This window comes from Boleophthalmus pectinirostris, unplaced genomic scaffold (genome assembly GCF_026225935.1).
Source record: "Boleophthalmus pectinirostris isolate CB_2022bp ecotype Guang Dong unplaced genomic scaffold, ASM2622593v1 HiC_scaffold_23, whole genome shotgun sequence".
Classification (NCBI taxonomy): domain Eukaryota; kingdom Metazoa; phylum Chordata; class Actinopteri; order Gobiiformes; family Gobiidae; genus Boleophthalmus; species Boleophthalmus pectinirostris.
The window spans coordinates 27,999,394-28,019,820 of NW_026571207.1; the positions used below are offsets into that span (position 1 = coordinate 27,999,394).

General features: G+C 39.7%; 1 protein-coding gene across 1 annotated transcript in view; it reads left to right on the forward strand.

Moving 5' to 3' along the window:
• Positions 1-20,427, forward strand: part of efnb1 (ephrin-B1) — a 117,857-nt gene that overhangs the window by 38,437 nt on the left and 58,993 nt on the right. The window contains exon 2 of the mRNA XM_020922557.2: positions 17,693-17,970. Coding sequence (XP_020778216.1) covers positions 17,693-17,970 — 278 coding nt within the window. The remainder of the gene's footprint in view (positions 1-17,692; positions 17,971-20,427) is intronic.

Consider the following 20,427-nt stretch of genomic DNA (forward strand, 5'->3'; position numbering starts at 1 on the left):
GGGCACGGATTTGAGGAAATTAGGGGAGAACTTCTCCTGCAAAACTGCTATCCCGGCGTCTCCCATCCTCACTTATTATTCAGGCTCAAACGGGTGTCATTTTAAACCCAGCTGAAATAGGAGGGCAATTGTGAGTTATAAGATTTCATTTTTTAGGTTTCGGCTTCTGTTCCCACCTTGCTACTGCTGCTACTACTACTGCTACTGCTACTACTACTACTACTACTACTGCTACTGCTATTACTACTACTACTGCCACTACTGCTTAATTAATAATTAATAATGTAACTTTTCTGTTGGAGGCCTGCTTGTCTCCATGGAGATTTGTTTTGCAGGAGATACCATCATGCAAGTTACAGGTCAGATCTGGAAAAAAAAAACAACTGTAATAATACTGCTGTAATATTTTAACATTTCTTTTAGAGAAATTAAAATTATAATTGTAAATGGAGTACAATTGTAGAACATTCCAAACATTAACCATTAGACTATCTCCACAGAGCCAAGCAGACACCACCACCACAAAAGTTATATGCCGCAGCTTAAAAAAAAAAGAAGAAAAAATCACTTGTGAACGGAGATATCCCCGCTCTCATCCTCTCTCATTATACAGGCTAAAAACTCGTGTCATTTTCAACCATGCTGAAATAGAAGGGCAATTGTGAGTTGGAAGATTTAATTTGTGCGCTGCTGCTGATCCCACACTAATAGAATTGAAATGACTGGTTTATACCACTGGGCCCTGTACGGCGTGTTTATTGGTACATGTGATGTGCTGATTGAAGAGCAGCCTTACAGTGCTGCGGTGGCTCAACGATGGGGTGGGAGATAGTGCAAAAAGGCAGCCGGGTTAACAACAATGCCGGTGTCTGTCTGCGTGTGTGCCTGTCAAATCAAATTATGTGTAAATAAATATAAAAATACTTATCGTCGTGTACTGTCAACATGCAGACTAAATTGTAGAATTGCATTACAGGAGCTGGCCTGGGTCCAACAATGTGAAAGTTTTTAGTACAGTTTTAAATGACTTATGGTGATACAGAGGAGCCATGTGTTAGAGCAGAGATAAGGTAGAAAATACAGATTATAAAGTACATCAGATTATAAATTCTAGTTGTATATTTAGTTTTAAGTGATAACAAATGTTTATATTGAATCTCTATAATTCTTAAGCTCATATCATGTAGCATACAGTGTTCAAAAACACACTTGAGAGATTGGAACAGTCAAGTAGATGAAACTTTTGAAACGTAATACTCAATATTTTAAAAACTTGTATGAAGTTAGGCTTTGAAGTTAGCCTAGTAATGTTTTCGCTTACTTAAAGGTGTACGTTGTAACTTTTCAGACTATGGCAATCGATTTAACTGTATTGCTTTTTTTTTCCAATTACAGATGTTTTTTTATTGCACAAATATGCTGAAAAATGAGCAGTATCTCTCCTCTACAGATCTAAACTGTAACTTGCCCTTGTGGCATCTTCTGCGTCTCCATGGAGATAGTTTAATGCATACTGTGGAACATTTCAGGCATAGCAAGAAGAACTCACTCTCCTAGAACTTACAAGGTTGCATAGTGAACCTTAAAAAAAAGCTTATCAACTCCCCTAACTTGGCCACAATGTTGACAAAAATACGATCAATCTCTAACACATAATTATTTCAAGTACAGATTTCCTTCTATTTTGTGCTGTAAATGTAATCATAGTGCTAAAGTTCCTGTTCCCTCTCCCCGGGCCTGGCTTTCTGTGGTTTTGATAGCGGCTGTGATTCCCTTTAGCTTCGTACAGTGGAAATAATGAAACACAGTCAGGTGAGTGTGAGGGTCCCATTGTCCATGTGGGACCGTCCTGGTGTGACTTCTGTTTGCTGCTGATTACATCCTCACATCTCGGGCCAAATCCTGTCCTCCTCGCTCCAAGTCTGCTCTCTGGACTCAGCAGCCCAGTCCGAGGGGATCCTACCTCCACCAGAGTTCTCTCTCTCCTCTTTTCTCTTTCTCTCTCTTGTTCTCGTTCTCTCTCTCCTCTCTTTCTCTAAACCTTGGCACCTTTTTTGTCTGGCACTTGCAGTCAACTGTAGGGACACATGCATCCAGACCCACAGCCATCACTACTACTGCTGCTGCTGCTGCTGCTAGTACTACTACTACCACTACTACTATGGCAATCACTACTATGGCTGTTACTACTACTACTAGGCAAAGCAAGTTTATTTGTATTGCACAATTCATACACAAAGTAATTCAAAGTGCTTTACAAACAAATCAATACATAAATAAACAACATGAAATTAACATTAACATTTACATCTTTACTACATCCTACTACTACTACTACTACTACTACTACTACTACTACTACTACTACTACTACTACTACTACACTACTACTACTACTACTACTACTACTGTGTCCTTTGCTAGCAAGCTACTATAACAATTGACTACTATCACTACTACTACCAGTATTTTAACTACACTACTATTGTTATTTTAATGCGACCATCACTAGTGCTTGAACTGGGTATGCTGGTTGCTAGGGATGTGCAAAAATATTAATATATCGATATATCGGATTGTTTAATGTGATGATACAGTATCGATATCATGGGCTGCTGTATCGATATATCCCTAAGAGTATTTTTTGGTATATTTTGCTAAATTATTTTGTTACAGCACTACAGTTTTGCTAGTTCAGAGGAAAGAAACTCGACACATTTGACAGTTTTTGATTCAAATGGGTGTGTTTCAGATTGACTTTGCACAAGAAGTGGTTTAACAAAGACTTTTAGTATCACAGCCATGATTTAGCCTTTATTATTTATTGAACAGTATTGAATCGAATTGAAATATATCGTGCACTGTATCGTGATATGTATCGTATCGTGGCCTATGTATCGTATCGGCAACTTCTTAATGATATACTCAGCCCTACTGGTTGCAGCCCACTACTCACACGCTCTCATCACCTTGGCACACTGGTTTGTCTAGCACACACACTACTAGTACTGCTACTATTACTACTACTACTATTGCTACTAGTACTACTACTAGCCAGCCCACTACTCTCACGCTCTCTCCACCTTGGCACACTGGTTTGTCTGGCACACGCGGTCATCTATGGAGACATGTATACAGGCGCGCTGCTGGAGCACACAGTGGCCAGGCTGGGTCTTTGGCAGGGAGCGGAGTCTGGGGGCCCGTGGAGAGATCTTTACCCAGCATGCCGAGCCCATCTGTGGCTGCGTCTAAGCGGAGAAGGGGAGGCAGCTGGCTGTGTGTGACAATGTTTGTGTGAGTGTTAGCTTGTGAGTTAGCGCCAGGGCATAGCAGCCAGGGAACTATTTGTGTGAGTTTGGGGTCATGGAGCTAAGTACTGCTGCTAGCATGACCTTTGCTACTACTACTGCAAATAGTACTTTTACTACTACTTTGACTTTCAGTAGTTTGAGTACGACTTTATCTACCACTACAACTCTGGCTTTTATTATAACCACTTCTGCTACTGAATTATTATTGAAAAAAAAAAAAAAAGTCACAGTTGCCATAGAAATGAACAATTCAAAACAATTTAAGATATATATGTTGTATGTCAAATTTATGCTTAAACTAAAACTGAAACCAATATATAACTACCTCCACTAGGCTCCGACTATCCTCCTCCTCCTACTATTACTACTACTACTACTACTATGACTACTACTACTGCAGCAAGATGTAGCCTACTGTTGGAACTCATATTTGTCTAGTGTAATTATTCTTCTACTACTATTATCACTACTGTCCCTGTTACTTCTAATAGCTCCCTGTATCCAAGCACTTAAGTCAAATTGTTTCCTAAAATATAACTTTAAGGAAAATATGACTCACATTCTCTCTTTTTCCACTTCTGCATAAGTCATATCACTTAATCCACCCTAAATCTATCAGTGGGCCGCGGATAGCTCCGAAATGAAATCCACTGAACTAAAGCTGGACTGGCCTAAGTACGCGTAGCCTGGTTCTATCCGATCCAAATCTTCTTCCGCGTTCTCCCTTTGCCTTCCCGAAATGCTCCAGATGGAAGCGCTCAGTGGACGGGCTTAGCGGGAGGAGCGAGCGGGGACCAAAGAGCAGCCGTCTGGACCTCTTCTCTCTGTCAGTGATACCGTGGAAGGCGTTCAATCACCACCACACACGCACATGCTCACACACACACAAGTTTTGGCTGGTCCTCCCTTGCATTTGGATAGGACGGGTATGTGCCTGAAGGAAACCACAGCTAAACCATAAGAAGAAACAGATTATGCCCCTGTTCACTCCCTGTTGACTCGTGACACGTCTCTTCTCTCTATTTGGGAGAATGGATTACACTGTATTGGTATAATCAGGGAATCAGTCAAGATGCAAGTGGTAAGAATAGGAGTTTAATGCGAGAAAAACAATGTTGAGAAATTCATAAATAAAAAAGTAATATTTTAAAGTTTGTTACGAAGGATACAAATGCACATTTGAGACCCATTACTGAGGATACAGATGTAGATTTGAGACCCATTACTGAGGACATGTGCAGAAATATTCAGTAATAAAATAAAAAAGAGATAGCCTAAATGTATTTTCAAGTTATGAAAAATTGGGACTGTTGCCATAGCAATTAACACACACAAAAAAGTAAAGTTAGATACACTACTGTTTGAGTCATTTTAGACTAGTGAAAAACTATATTTGTTGTTATTTATTTTTTATATGTAAAATGTGAACTTTCAACTTTATACCAACCAACTATATTCAAACTGTATCTGTGGGTTTAAAAGTGATGAAAAAAAAAATACAGATGATACAAGAGAACAAATATTAGCACTGTTGCCATAGCGCAGACACGGCAAACTCAGGCCCGGGGGCTGAATTTGGCCCATGATATAATTATATTTGGCCCGCGAGATCATATCAAATATGTATTAGAGCTGGCCCTCCGGCTACAGATAGACTATAGAAACATTATTTATTTAAAATATTGTTATTTCAGATTTTACTTGTTCTGGATTCAATGTTTAAGCAAAACTACTATTAAACATGTATTTTAATAAGAAAAGGTTTAACATTACCTATCTCGAAAGAAGAGAAAACATGCAGATGTTGAAATTTTGGCGCACAGTTTTTAATTTTGGCCCTCTGTGAATTTGAGTTTGACACTCCTGCAATAGTGATTAACAGTTTAAAACAATACAATATCATGAATATATTAAAAACGGCATGCATATTAAAAAGAATGTGAACTCATTGAACTGAATTAGGAAAAACCAGACCACCAGCCCAACATAAGTAAGTGAGCCATTTTCACTTAAAAACTACACGTACTATCTCTGATCCAAGTCACTGCTCTTCCATGAAACCGCACTGAGTTACACAGTGGATCAGTCACAACTGTTTATTCTGGTACTGGCACTTCCTCCTTTGCTTTTTGCGATAAGCCCAGATAGAAAAACCACAGCAGCCCATAAGCAGAAACAGATTATGCCCTTGTTTTGTCCCTAATGACTTGTGACACTCCTCTCTCCTCTTCTCGCTATAACAACGTGCTCTTGTGTCCTCTCTCCTCTCCTCTCTCCTCTCTCCTCGCCTCGCTCCTCGTGCTGTAAGGCCATCTGGGCGTCATCTTGTTAGCTCATTACAACGGCCGATATCGCGCCGCTAGCCCCCTCATGTGACTGAGCATACTGGCGTTCCAACATGAGAGGAGAGAGGGAGGGGCAGAGAGGGAGAGAGAGAAGAGAAGGGTTGCTGTTGTAAGTGTGTTAACTTTGGTTTGCCTTGTGTGCAACTGTTATGAGTCACGGTTCAATGTGATTCGGTCTGCATGCCAGCCTGTTGACTGGGCTGACTGAGGCTGGCTTGTTGTATGGGTTTGTGTATGTATGCACTATAAAACCAAAAACATCTATACATAAGTTAAGTCAAGTCTAAAATTTTAGTAGTTTTATGTTTATGAGAAGTTTTGTAAGACATGTTGAGCTTGATTTAATTAGTAGGTATGCTTTGAGTTACCATACTTCAAACTAGTTTCATTATACTTCAGTGTTAACTTAAATGAACTTATTTTACAGTACTTATTGCCATGGTGATTTGCAGATTTGAGATTTTTTCATTTATTCAGTTCATTTATTTGAGCAACATGGAATATTATCTGATATAAGATACATATTGTGCAGTAGATAACCCTATTTGACACCTGTCGCTTGCTATCTTTTTTGCTACTTATTAAGAATTTATTATTACCATTTCTATTTTTTCTCTTTGTTATTTTAATATATTGTTATGTGTGAGCTACTGTATCCAAAGAATTTCCCCCGTGGATCATTAAAGTTCGATGTTTAGTACATTTGAAGTGTTTTCAAAAGGTCTCCATAGCAGTTTCTATGTTTGCATAAAAAAGTAAAACACATTTAAGCTTGGAATCTAACAACTGATGGTTAATTATGCTTAAAAAATTAAAAAATAAATCAGAAAACACTTAGTAAAAAAAAGTCCAAAAAGTAAAAAAAAATCTTGTGTAATAAACTAAATAGGTCTAAACTAGTCAAAACTGCTCAAAACACGAGATCAAGACTTCACGTGTTTAACTGGTGTAGCTTTTTGCAGTGCATGTGTGTGTGTGTGCGTGTGTGCGTGTGTGTGTGTGTGTGTGTGGTGTCAGTATTCACACGTTCAATAGCACTTCTCAGCAGGGAGGAATTCAGGATATTCTGCTTGTCTGCGTCTCCCTGACATCTTCATTTGTGCCGCCTTAATGGGGGCAGTCCTGAGTAGTGTCTCTCCAAAGTTTTTTTTTTTTTCCTTGGCGGTCATGCTTCCAATGCTAATTAAATCAAGACTCAACTTCGTCAACAGCGGGCTAGTTGGCACCTTTTAGCAGTAGTTTGCTTACTAAGATAGTGAGAAAAAGAAACAAAGATTACGAAGCTTTATTTTGAAATTGTTCTGAAATATTTTGGCTAATTCAGATTTGCTGTAATCGAGGCCAAAATAGTTAGACTTAATTGCTCACTTGTTTGTGAAAGTTTCTCTTTAAAACTTTGGGAAAGAATAAATTGCAAATGTAGTTCTCAAAAATACACTGTGGCAAAGAATTCTGAGTAGTCAATAGTTCTGGTTAATCTTCAGAAAAAAAACAACAAAAAAAACAATGAATGAATTTCTTTTATTTCATGAACTTTGACACAGTTGCTTTTTTCTGTGACCCGTGTCTTTCGTTTTAAATGCACGTAACATTGTTCTAAATCAAGCGGTAAAGGCCGTAACCTAACACGCAGTCTCATTTTTCACACTACTAGCTGATACTTGTTAACAATATGTTGTAAAGATATCGTCAAATTTCTTTACAACTTCATACGAGTAAGTTTTGAAAAGTTAAATTCAAATTGCTATAGGTTGAATTTGAAGAAGATGACATTTCTTGAATCCAGGTGAAAACCAGTTTGACACTTGCTCTTTTCTTTGTCTTGTGTCTTAAAGGTGCACTGCGTAACATTTCTAGTGGAGGGTCTGCCACCTGATGTCTCCATGGAAATGTTTTTGCTTTGTCTAGAATGTTCCACCGTATACATTAAACCTATCTATCACAATGGAGACAAACAGGTTACAGCACTACGCTACATTACAGTTCAGATCTGTGGAAAGTCGTCTCATTCACAGAAGGAATTATTGTATTTTTGAGCAACAGAAACACCCGTAATGAATAAAAGCTTAATTGATGCGTTTAATGTCATACCATGGATCATTCCAGGCAAAGCAATGACATCTCCATGGAGACAAGCAGGTAGCGGACCCTCCACCAGAAAAGTTATGCAGTGCACCTTTAAGAACAAGTTTTGAAAAGTTAATCAAAAAATTGCTATAGTTTAAATTTGAATAGATAAAATATCCATCTAAAACCCAGGTCTAATTTGTCATGATTCTACCCGAACAGGATCCTGGCTCTTTCCTTTGTCTCGTGTCTGTCTTTTTAAATGCCACCGTACATCGCTCCAAATCAGGCGCTAAAGGTCGACCTCGGCGGTTGCACCAATACATTACGGTGTGATATAACAGCGTTTTCCTCGGCTGTTTTCCCACGCCGGATTATTTTACCCACGTCTCATATTTGGCTGAGCAACAGTTTTTACTCCTGGGCATCTCATTGAACAAAAGTGAGTGGTAACAGATTGGGTTTCAGAAACAGGAAGCACCTCACGACAAGTGTCTATTTCTTCACAAAACTAGTATTACAACTTTTTTGGTTTACCTATACACAACACACAAAGAGATGATTATGTGTATTTTTGCTATTTATTTTTTAGAATTTATTATTACCATTTATATTTTTGCTCTTTGTTATTATATTATATTGTGATGTGAGAGCTACTGTGTCCAAGAGGATCAGTAAAGTACAGGTTTTACACTATAGATTGTGAATAATTTAATACATACACTTTCAAGTGATGTATTTTTTGTTTTCATTTACTTCAAGTATTAAAGTAGAACTATACAATTTTCATTTTTATTTTATCATATTGATCTAAGTGCCTGAGAGAGTGGTCAGCAGGTCATAGTAGCTTTTAGACACTTCCTTAAACCTTCACCTTTACGTTTTTGCATTTATATATATATATATATATATACATATATTTTATTATTATATTTATTGTGATGTGTGAGCGACTGTGTCCAAATATTTCCCTCGTGGATCAATAAAGTGTATCTAAGTCCAAGTCTGTATGTCTATCTGACCTAATCTATTTTTGTTGCTAGTTTTAATTTGTTTTCTTTATATATAACTCATTTCCATTATTTATTTGTTCATGTAATAACTTTATTTTATTTTATTTGAGTTTCTTTTTCAATTTTCCCACTCAGAAAATTCTTGTTTTGTTGTAAAATATTTGCCAAGCATCATTTTTCATCTCACTGTCATCTTTCCCCTCGCGGTTTTGATATATTTTTCAAATCGCTGCCCCTTGACTTTTCCCTTAAAAAATCTTCTTTAGATCTTAACAGGCTTTTGGAATTTCGTGCAATAAGATCCCAAATCAAATCCAGTGTCTCTCTCCTCAGGGGCGCGTACCCACAGTTTGGAAAACAAGTGGCTTTAGGCTGAAAAAATACTGTTGAGTTTTGCATTTCAGCGCATACTGCCTACCCCGAGTGTGTGGATTTGAATGTAAGCGAGTTTATCCTGTACCCTTCGGTCTTGTTTTGCTATAATAAGGGTCAAATCCTTCCTGGTTTGCTAAACAGTTCCTGGAGCCAGCTGGAGGTTGTTTTCTTTAATTTTAGGATCCTCGTAGCTTTGACTTTTGGACTTGTGTGTGGCCCTGCTCGAGTGGAGACGAGTTGTTTACGGAGTTTGACATGAGGGGAAATGGGAGTGTGTACACTGCGGGGCGTATGTTTAAAGTCAGGTCTCCCTCCGCACATCTGCCCCGACTACGACAGCCTGAGACTAAGCAGTTCTGTAAGCAGCCGCACCAAGCCCCCCGGTCCTGTGCTTTATGGGGACTATATAAGGCCACAGGTTCCCACACTTCTCACACTAAGGACCACCTAAGACAATATTTGGCTTTTCAATCTGGATTTAAAGCAGGATGAAATTAGCAATAGGTAAAAAAAGAAAAGGTATAAAGGAGATTTAAACCAGGACTGCCTACTGCACACTGATACAATTTGGGGAACTGGCAACATGCAAAGACAAAATAGTGTACCACTTAAATATATATTCACAAAACACAAAATATATATAAAACAATTCAAACCATTTTAAAAGCATGTGATCAAAATTGTGGTCTAAACCAAGATGAAATTAGCAATATGTAAAAAGGAAAGCAAATTAGGGAGATCTAAACCAGGACCGTGCCACTAATAGAATTGAGTGAATGGTACTTGCTAGAATTTCTTTTTAAATGTAATCATTTGAGTGAACATTCCTATCAAGGCATACCAGAGTTACAGGTTTAAGAGCATCAATTCAATGTTTCAATGCTATAGATTATGTGTATATATATTAAAAATAAATTAATAAGGCATTTAAACATCATGTGACCAAAATTGTGAATTGATCTAAATCATTTTAAACTCTCATCTTGTTTTTTGTGGATCCTTTTTTGAAAATTCCTTCTCGTTCTTTTGTAGACCTCATTACCAGAATTTAACAAGGTTTTAAAATGAAAAATGAAAAACACAAATTTGTCAAAAATTGCACTAATATTATACCAAACCAAACCTGAAAATTATAAATATAAGTTTTTTGTTTTTTTTTACTGAATGGTTTCTAGAATGTGTTTTTTATTTAATCCTTTGAGACATTCCTATCGAGACAAGCCAGATTTACCTTTAAGAAACGTAATAATAAAATCAAAGTGGATCAATTGAATCTTTCAGCTTTTGGTGTACATTGTGTGAAAACTGTAGACGTATTCTTCAGCTAGATTTTATGGGGAATTTCATAGGACGCTCTCCATGCCTTCTCACGGAGCGGGAGGAAAAGACGAGTTGTTCTGGTTTTGAAGATCTGTTAGTCATGACAGCTCACATGATCCGAGCGGCAGCGTTTTTATAAATGTGGCAAATTTCTGCGTATCCACACAAACAAGCTGACAGTTGGATGAGACATGCTTTTCCCCTCAGTATAAAACAAATACAGTGTGTGTCAACATGGCCCTGTGTCCGGACTGCACACATCAAAACTGCAGGCTATCTCCCAGACCTGAATGTTTCCGTTGTAAAGGAGTGGGCTACTATTTTGATTAGGGCTACACGATGTTGGGGAATTTTTGCCGACTTTTTGTTCAATATATGAAAGCTTGAGCAATATTTTTGGGGCTCATGTGTACAATTTATTTGCAAAAGTGGTGAGGTTTTAGCATTGTTTATGTAAGAAAAATAAGATTTGAGCTGTACAAAGTAGAATAAATAACTTCTGTGACAAATTATGGATTCATTCTGCTGTTTATTTGTTGCAGCTCATGCTTTTTAAGGATACTGTGTGTTTAAAATGGTGTACTAGGACTAATCTGTCAGTGGCATAAAATATTATGAATAAATTATTATTATTTATTTTACTGATACTTCTGTGATATATTGTGCAGTCCTGAGCTTGACAGATGCTTTAAGGCTAGAACAGCGCTTGCAGACAATTATATAATATTGTACGACTTTTACCCCATGATTTAACACGTCTGCTCACCGCAAGACAGGAATGTTCAGTTCCTTATATATTGTATACATTATGTACAAACGAGATTTAATAATTTATGCAAACAAAAACTATTTCATTCTGGATTTAACCAGGTCTAAACCAGGATTAAATTAACAATATGTAAAAAGGATTTAAGGGAGATCTAAACCGGAACTGTACCACTGATAGAATTGGCCAATGGTGCTTGCTACAATGTTGTTTTATTTAATCATTTGAGTGAACATTCCTATCAAGGTAAACCAGATTTAAGTGGATCAGTTAGAATAATAACAATTTGTTTATTCTGATATTTGATAAATGATCAATTGCATTATGTTCCAACAATAATAATCACGAGTCAAAACTTTACACATATTTTAGTTAAAACTATTTCATGTTTTATTTTATTACATGATTTTTACCAGTGTCTATACTTCTGATAGACTTTAATTTAGGGAGTATTGAGTATTGAGCTGTACCCTTTAGAAATCTTCCGTGAACTGTAAATTTCAAATAACATTATCAGACAAACCCAGCGCTTCGGCTCGATCTGTTTACATTACATAGCTACAGTGTTTTCGCAATGTTGTCCTCTTAATTCTTTCGTCATAGTCTTCTTGCACAGTATGGTTGGTGCATTACACAACATAGAAGCCAGACTATAATAGACTCACCCATTCGACAGCTGCGTAGTCTTTAAGGACTTATCCGCAACTGGAACGACTTAAACTAATGTCCCCGCCTTGTGATATTTCTTAACTGTGAGCCTGCCCGATACTTGATGGTAATGGCCGTAAATATGTCCGCCATATGGAAAGTGTCATCTTTAATAATAGAGGAGGAAGCTGCCCGGCTCAGATTTTGCGGATAATGTTATAGCGAGAATGATAATTGGAGAGGGAACACTTTTGCTGGAGTGATAATTAGCACAGCAGAGCAAAGGGAATACAGTACAGTTTTTGTGTTTGTTTTGTACATGAAAAACGAAAGCGCTTTTTGCGTTTTAACCCCCTACAAGTCAGAGCCAATTTTTCCTATTTAGAGTCCTCCTGGTATTTTTCTCTGTGTAATAATGCTGCTTGTAAAACCACCAAACCGGGTTGTTGTGATTTGTACACCCTCTCCCAAATGCGTTATCCTATTCACTCCACTGTATCATAGTTTTCTGGTTTATTTATTCAGAAATCGCTGTGAAATTATAATAAGAACATCAAATTTAATGGTTTTACAATGGTGTCCTTGTCCCTCTAATTTTAATGGGGAATTAAGCTCTTTTTAAGGTAGTTCTGGTCTCCATTGAGGCACTTAGCAAGCTGTTTACACCCCTTTTTCCAGCTATTAGAAAGTGTATTTTTGTGTTTTGCATTCAGCCTTTGTGTTCATACTTGTACCTGGTAAATTTGTGGAGCTACAAACTTTCTCCCAACATTTTTTTTTTTTAAGATTTACAACGTCTTGCTGTATTATTTTAGTACAGGCAGACATACTTATCTAAAAGTATGTCTGCATGTAAGGGAGTTAAAGTTGTCTTGCTAGTTATAATTTACTAAGCAGCAGGTTAGGTGGACCACATCAGACCACTTACAGGAGATAGGGCGAAGAGAAAGGAGGCAAAGCCTGGATTTATTTAAACATTTGAACAGATTAGACTTTAGATACACATGCAAAAACATTTCCGCGTTATTGAAAGTTGTAAATCACTTGCGGCGGCGTTCAAAAACAAAGCCTACATTTGTAATTTATAAATGAGCAGACAGGGGCTGTTCTCAGTCCAACACTTGAGTTATTTATGACTTGCTCTCTTTTGGCTCAGTTTTATGTGAGTCTAGTTTAACAGCCAGACACATTCTGCTTGATTGACAGACTCCTCCAAACAATGGGAGGAAAGCTAAGAGCCGCACTTGTGCAGGGTATAAGCATGTTTAAGTCATAAAACAGCCCCGAACAGGATAAAGAAAGAAAGTGTCTCTGGCGTCACACACAATAGCGGGTTACGGGGCATGAAGAGGGGGTCTGAGAGCTCGTGTGCACAGACAGAGGATCAGGCTGCTCTGCTTAGACTGGCCTTGGCGTGGACTCTACTGCTGTACTACCGCTATTCATGTAAATGATTTGAATTTAGTTTTGCCCTGGTCAAAACTATAGGATGGTAATATGTATAGATGAAAGGTCTAAACCAGGATTGCACCAAGATCACGATTTACTACAAAAATAAACATAAACCTGGGACAGAAATATTTGAAATAGCATGAAATAAAATGGAGGACAAGATAAGAGGAATTTTCAAAGCTCTAAACTAGAAGTAAAGATGAGGAAAACAACAGAAAAGTATGTCAAAACCTGTTGAGCTTGTGTACGTAGACAGAGGATCAGACTATTCTTATTCACTGGCCCTGGCCTCGACTCCACTGCTGTCCCGCCACTGTTCATGTAATCGATTTGAATTTAGACTTAACCAGGTCTAAACTAAAAGGTGGACTTAGCAGTAAAGATAAAAGTAAAAGAGGGGTTTAAACTAGGATTGTACCAAGATGAAATCAGTCAAGACGTAAGAGGAGCAATACTACTAAAATAAACATAAACCCTGGACAGAAACATTTGAAATAGCATGAAAGAAAATGGTAGACCCGATAACAAAAACTAAAGGCGAGTAAAAAACAAAAAAGCTTTCCAAAACCTGTTGAGCTCGTGTGCGTATACAGAGGATCAGTCTATGCTTATACACTGGCCCTGGCTTGGACTCCGCTGCTGTCCCACCACTGTTCATGTAATTGATTTGAATTGATATGTATGGCATGTTCATGGTGCCATTCACGAGGAACAAATCAATCTGACACATTCTGTGGATGTGAGCGGGCTGCGCCTCTTTCTCCGCGGTTCCTGTTTGTCGGGCCCATTCACAGATCGACCCAGGCCGGCTGCCAGTGCCCCGGCTCGCTCGGAGCTCTCTGGACGGGGGTGGAGAGCGCCAGGGGTAGAGGGGGGGTCCATGGAGGCTCTGAGAGGGGCTGAGTGAGTGGGCTAGTGTAGGCGGCGTTATTCTGAAAATCGCCAGGGCAGGAGGCTGAATAGGAGCGGCTGGGAAGGTCCAGGATGCACCCCACGGTTCTTTTGTGCGTTGGACATCCGTGCATGTGTGTGGGGCGGCATATGTGAGATCATGTGCTCATATTCACCAGTGGAATGTAACAGGAGAGGGAGGGGGCCCACGTTGTTTTCTGTTCTCTCACCGCCGTGGCTCTGTTTGGATAAGCTCTTTACAGGATTGAGCACGCCATGGAGCCATCCAGATGAAACAAAACCAACCTCATTTGGCTGTTTGGAAAATGATTGTCTTTATTTGCTTTGGTACAGGCAAATCCACCTCGTTTGACATTAGGGGGGGATACATCGTCCCTTGCAGCCGGGGTCAGTTCCCAGAGCGTTGCTTGTATCTTCCATCTCTCGTCAACAGGTTTTATAAAGTCTCTGGACAACAAGAATGAAAGATGCAATTGAAGCTGCAGCCCCCGGTTTCCCTTTCGACCTCCTCAAAAGTACAATAATCGTCAGTCACTCGTCTCCTCCTCTCCATTGCACGGCTGTGTGTAGCACCGGAGTGGCTCTGATTAAGCCAGTAGAAAGACAAAGTCCCAGCCCACCAGTTTAGATTCACATCCTGGACTGGAGCTGTGCAGCGGCTTGCCAAGTGTAGGGCTTTTAAACTGGGCTAAACACTAATTGCTGCCCTATTTCTTTTATGTAGCTTCTTTCCCATCTGCGAAGGCGCTTCCAGACCTCCACAGCAGCCAGAGCCTCATTATAGCAGACAGTTAACAAAGGCTGGGAAATACAGGCGCAGAATTCACTTAGGATAGCTATCTAACCGCCAACTCCAAGCACGGCCCTCTCTCAAAATTGAATCAATGACAGAGAGGCCAGCTTGTGATATAATCCTTCAGGGATATTAAGATATTAAGATTTTGGATATCTTAATTATTCATCTAAATTGTTGCAGCCGGCTTTGATAGCGGAATAAATGGGATGTGAAAGAGAGAAATGGAGTATGCGAGTCAATTGTTTTAAATCAGAGCCAACTGCCTTTCTTGTATTTGTAACACTTATTAAACAGAAGCTTTAAAAAAAAAGTTGTGTGCAGAGAAGCAGAAAATAGGCACTATACTTGTTGAGTGGGACGCATCCAGTTTCCGTATTGTGATGTTTGCAGGGCGCGTCTGGTTTCACGCTTGTTTTTCTGTAGGTGTTTTTGTGTGTCGTAGGCGGGGGGAGAGAGAGGGAGAAAGAGGGAGAGAGGGAGAGAGAGGGAGGGGGGCAAGTGAAATGGGGTGGGGGGTGGAGGGGGTGATGAGAGAAACAGAATGAGAGAGATGTTGAAGAGGTGAATGAGAACGAAGGATAAAGCCAGAAAAAAGGGAATGAGATCGCAGTGGAAATAGAGGGGACCCATATTGTAGGGGAACAGAGAGGAGCTGTTAAAGGTGTATGTGTGTGTGTGTGGAAGGGAAGCCTAACGTTGCCATGGAAACGTGTTTATGCCTCACTGATGCATCTTGTAGATCCAATTAGAGACTGATTGTGTCCATGTCTTCATAGAGCCGTGCACGTGATGAGGGCTGCCGTGCACGTACACACACACGCACATGCACAGAGGCGCGCTCGCACACGGGGAACATGCAAAATGAGGCTCGCTGCTGAAAGAAAGCAAATTGTCGGGTGAGACGGGACAAAGGACACCCCACGTCCTGCTCTTATCAGCCCTTGAATTAGTGCAGCCCCCCCTCTCCCGCCGCCGCCCCCCACAGTCCCCCACAGCCCCATAAGCATCAGACAATAGCCTGGAAATAACGTCTCACCCGCTCCAAGCCGTGCTCTGCTGCTCTTAGGCTTTCATGACATTATAGTGAGCGAAGGGGGTGGGCCACATTTTTGAGAATTTCATTTTGCATTTATCTCTTTTGTGAATGAAGTCATTTATTGGTAATTCCCCTGTCTATGAAGAATGACCATGCATTGTGGAAAAGCTTTAATCCAATCATGTTCGTTTTCATGGGGGTATCTCTGCAGAAATGGGACTTTTTAAATGATCGCTTTGTACAATGGCTGGCTGTTTGCCAGCGTTTAACATCAGGCCATCCCTGCCCAGACAGACTGGGCTCTATCAGACTCTTTCAGGAGGCACCAGGCCTATGTTACCAGTCTGTCTGTCTGCAGAGGCCTGACAGTGTTATGGGCCTGTCTGTGTTACAGGCCTGTCTGTGTGCAGAGGCCTGTCTGTGTTTCGGATGTGTGTCTGTGTGAGCGTCAGATGTCAGCGGTGAAATGATGTGTGTGATGATGAAATGGGGGGCATGAGATAAGGTGAGATTACCTCCTCACACAAGAAGGAGGAAGAGGAGAGACAGAGCCAGGCCCAGCCCTGATGTCTTGTTAAAACGTGAGGGATCAGAAAGAACAACAAATGCATTGCGCGCTGCTAAATCCTGCTTAAATCCGCTGGCATGGGCAGATCTAGCAGATAGCCCTGCTGCTGCGCCCGCTGTCTGCGACCACAACACACACACATACACAGTGTGCACAAACAGCCCTGGTCAGTGCGCCTGTCTGGGTTAATGCTTGGCTAACTGGGACAGCAGAGCTGAACCATGTTGACATTTTAAGCCTCAAACAAGTCCAGAACAATGATTCAGCCCATCTGCCCCCCCACCCCCTCATCACACTGCAACCTCAGCCCATTCTGCTGACCCACAGCACACACACATATACACACACACACACACACACACAGGGCAGTACACACAAACTGCCCAATCGCATAACAACCCCCCGCCCCCACGGTTCACACTGAGCCTCCTCCTGTTCCCCACCTTTAGCGAATAAAAGAGAACAAGAGATGATCTGATTGGGTTGGCAGCGGAGAGCGAGGTGCAGAGGTACAGTAAGGCCACATGGATTATCCTAATCCCCCCTCCATGATCATAGCAGGAGAAGATGAACCAGGAGTCTTAACCCTCACCCTGACCCTCGACCACTGTTTTCCTCCTAAACTCTGCACTTGTGAAGTACAAGCACATAAATATTAACTTTAAACACTGGTCTCAGTTTGGGAGTTAAACGGTGTTGGGAAAAGTCTCTGGTATTCTTTGGCCTTAATCCCATCTGCAGCCATTTCTGCGGCAGCCATTTTATGTGCGACCATCTTGTTTCGCTCCCTGAAAACTTTTGGTATGCTTTGATTCTGATCCAAAGTATGGGAAATAACTTCAGAGGATTTGTGTGAAGTACACTGTCGACCAGCTCTGAAAAATGTCATGCTGCTACACGTACTTGTGTTTTTTTCCCTTTGGTGGCAAATTAAGTGCACACACCGCCTAAAAGCCTTCTCCAGACAAATCTAAACCCATAACTCCTGTTGCTCAAGGTGTTAAGCCCTCATAAACTATGTGCAATTACACCTGCGTTTTCAGACTTCCTCTAATATGTCTTCATCTTGTTTTTTTTCTGCAGATTTCTTGCCGGAAAGGGCTTGGTGATCTACCCGGACATTGGGGATAAACTGGACATCATCTGCCCCAAGGCGGACGCGGGCAGGGACTATGAATACTACAAGCTGTATTTGGTGAAGCAGGTGCAGGCGGAGAGCTGCAGTACAGTCCTGGACCCAAATGTACTGGTCACCTGCAACAAGCCGGAGAAAGACATCAAATTCACCATCAAGTTTCAAGAGTTCAGCCCCAACTACATGGGCCTGGAGTTTAAGAGGAACGTCAACTATTACATCACCTGTAAGTGCTCCATTTACCTTCTATTCATAGTAGGCTTATTGTACAATGTAGGTCTATGTGTGCCGGTAACCATTATATAATACAGATTAAAGGTCCGATGTTGTTTCCTGATTTATGTTATAATGTTGTTTCCGGACCTGGAGTTGTGTTTTGTTCCATTTACACATAAATATTACAGGAAGTGCTCCACTGTGCTTTCTCTATACACCTCAACTAGAATCATTTGGATTATTTCGGACCTAGAATTGTCACTCTCTACTGAACAAAAGGTAAAAAACGTAGCTGTTAACTTGAAAACTACCGCTTCATGACATCATAAGTTGAAACAGAGCATTTTGAGCTTTAGAGATGTAGATAGACTAAAAATAAATCGTCACTTAAACATGCTTGAATGAAACAAAACACAACTCATGGTATGTTGTTGATGAGGTAACAGCATTATAACATGACTAACAGCTCACAAGAATCCATTTTGTGTAATACGGGACCTTTAAAAAAAAAAAAGTAGATGAGAAAAATGATCAAGTTTCAAGAGCTCAAGGGCCTGGAGTTTAAGAGACACTTTAACTATTACATCACCTGTAAGAGCTGGATTCTGTTCATAGTAGGCTTATTGTACAATTTAGGCCTGTGTGTGCATGTCAGCATAATATAATACAGATTTGTGAAAAGTAGATGAGAAATATTACTACCACTAGCCTATTTTTATATAAAGTTTGAATTGATTTATCTGCACACACGTTTTACTATTTTTGTACGCCCCACTGTGAAGACAGTTTGAACACTCTGACAGCAGTTACCGGGGGAAACCAATTCATGCGTAAAGGTTTTTGGCATTTCATGAGAAGAGTAAATCTTTAATGCAATACGATTTTATGCAAATTGGGAATATCATAACTCACAGTAGATACTTATAATGACAGGATTCATACAGTGATATCTTAGTTTCAGCTATATTATACAGTACGTGGTGACTTCATACCAGACATGACATGGAAAGCAAATGTTGACAAGATAATTTAACAGATTTAAATGAGTTAATAAGAATTACTACCATATTACAAATCTCTACAAAACAGTGTCAGTATTTATAGTCATACCTCTAGCTCTATATTTTCTCAGTTCAAACTATCTCCTCTCATTTAATAGCGCATGAATCAAAAAGTCTACAAGTATGAGAGGTTTAAGATAATTTAATAGACTATGAGAAATTGTTGAGGAATGCTACACAGAAGAGTCATTATTCACACTACAGCTCAATATACTATGCCACTATTTATACAGACATAATTCTCAGCACTGTTTTCTTATCTCTCCACTGATACGATTCGTAGGATTATATATGATTACTTTCATATCTGTGAGCTATGAGTCTGCTGGGACTGGCCACAGCAATCCCAAGGCCTCAAAACTGTCTTCTAGTTTAGGCTTGTAAAGTTCACCAGTGCTTTACGGCCCAATAACATTACCGTATAATTTAATAAAGTGTATATTATGCAGTGCGTGTCCTCCCTGTGTCTGTCTCCCTCCCAACAGTCAAAACAGGCATGTATAGGCGCATTGTTGACTCCGACTCAGTTTTGTAATTTTAGCAGTGCGTGTGCATATTGCTGATGGTCACAAGAGCCCCCCAATGTCCATTACTTAGTGTCACTTGCAGTTTAAAGGGCACATACAGTATTACGCTTTTTTTCTGACCTGTGTTGGTTCCTAATGTTGTTTCATCGTCAAAAACATACCTAGAGTTGTGTTTTGTTTCATTCACACATGTTTAACACATAGAACCTGCATATTTAGGCTTTAGGAGTTCTTCTCTCAAGCAGAAAACACTCTGTTCCACCTTGTGATGTCATGTGGTGATCCAGGAAGCACTCCACAACATGCTTTTAAACAACGTACGCATTCACTTGAATTATCTGGATAATGAATTAGCTCATGAATTCCAATCTCTACTAACAAAATGTTAAATGCAGCTGTTAACTGTAAAACTACCACTTCATGACATCACATGGTGGAACAGAGCATTTTGAGGTTTGGGGATATAGACAGTCTAATAATAAAACGTTATTCAAACATGTGTGAATAAAACAGAACACAACTCCAAGTGTGTTCTGTTCTGATTTAAGTGCACAAGAGTCAATTTTGCTTAACATAGGACATTTAATCATTTATTGTATGGAGTATTGATATAATAATAGTGTTAATGCGCTATTTTATTTGAGTAATTTTGATTTTGTCAAGATTAAGGACATAGAAAATCTAAGAAATCTAAATTTTCTTTGTAAATTTAGGCCCAAAAAGCATCTTGTACACTGCCCCCACAGCTCTAGTAGTGGCCCTACTTGATAGCAAAACGTTAATTGTAGCTTTATCCTGTTTTCAATTCACACACAGCACTTCAGCTCACGAGTGCATTATCTCGAACATATTGTGCAAATAGCTCCTTAATTTGATACA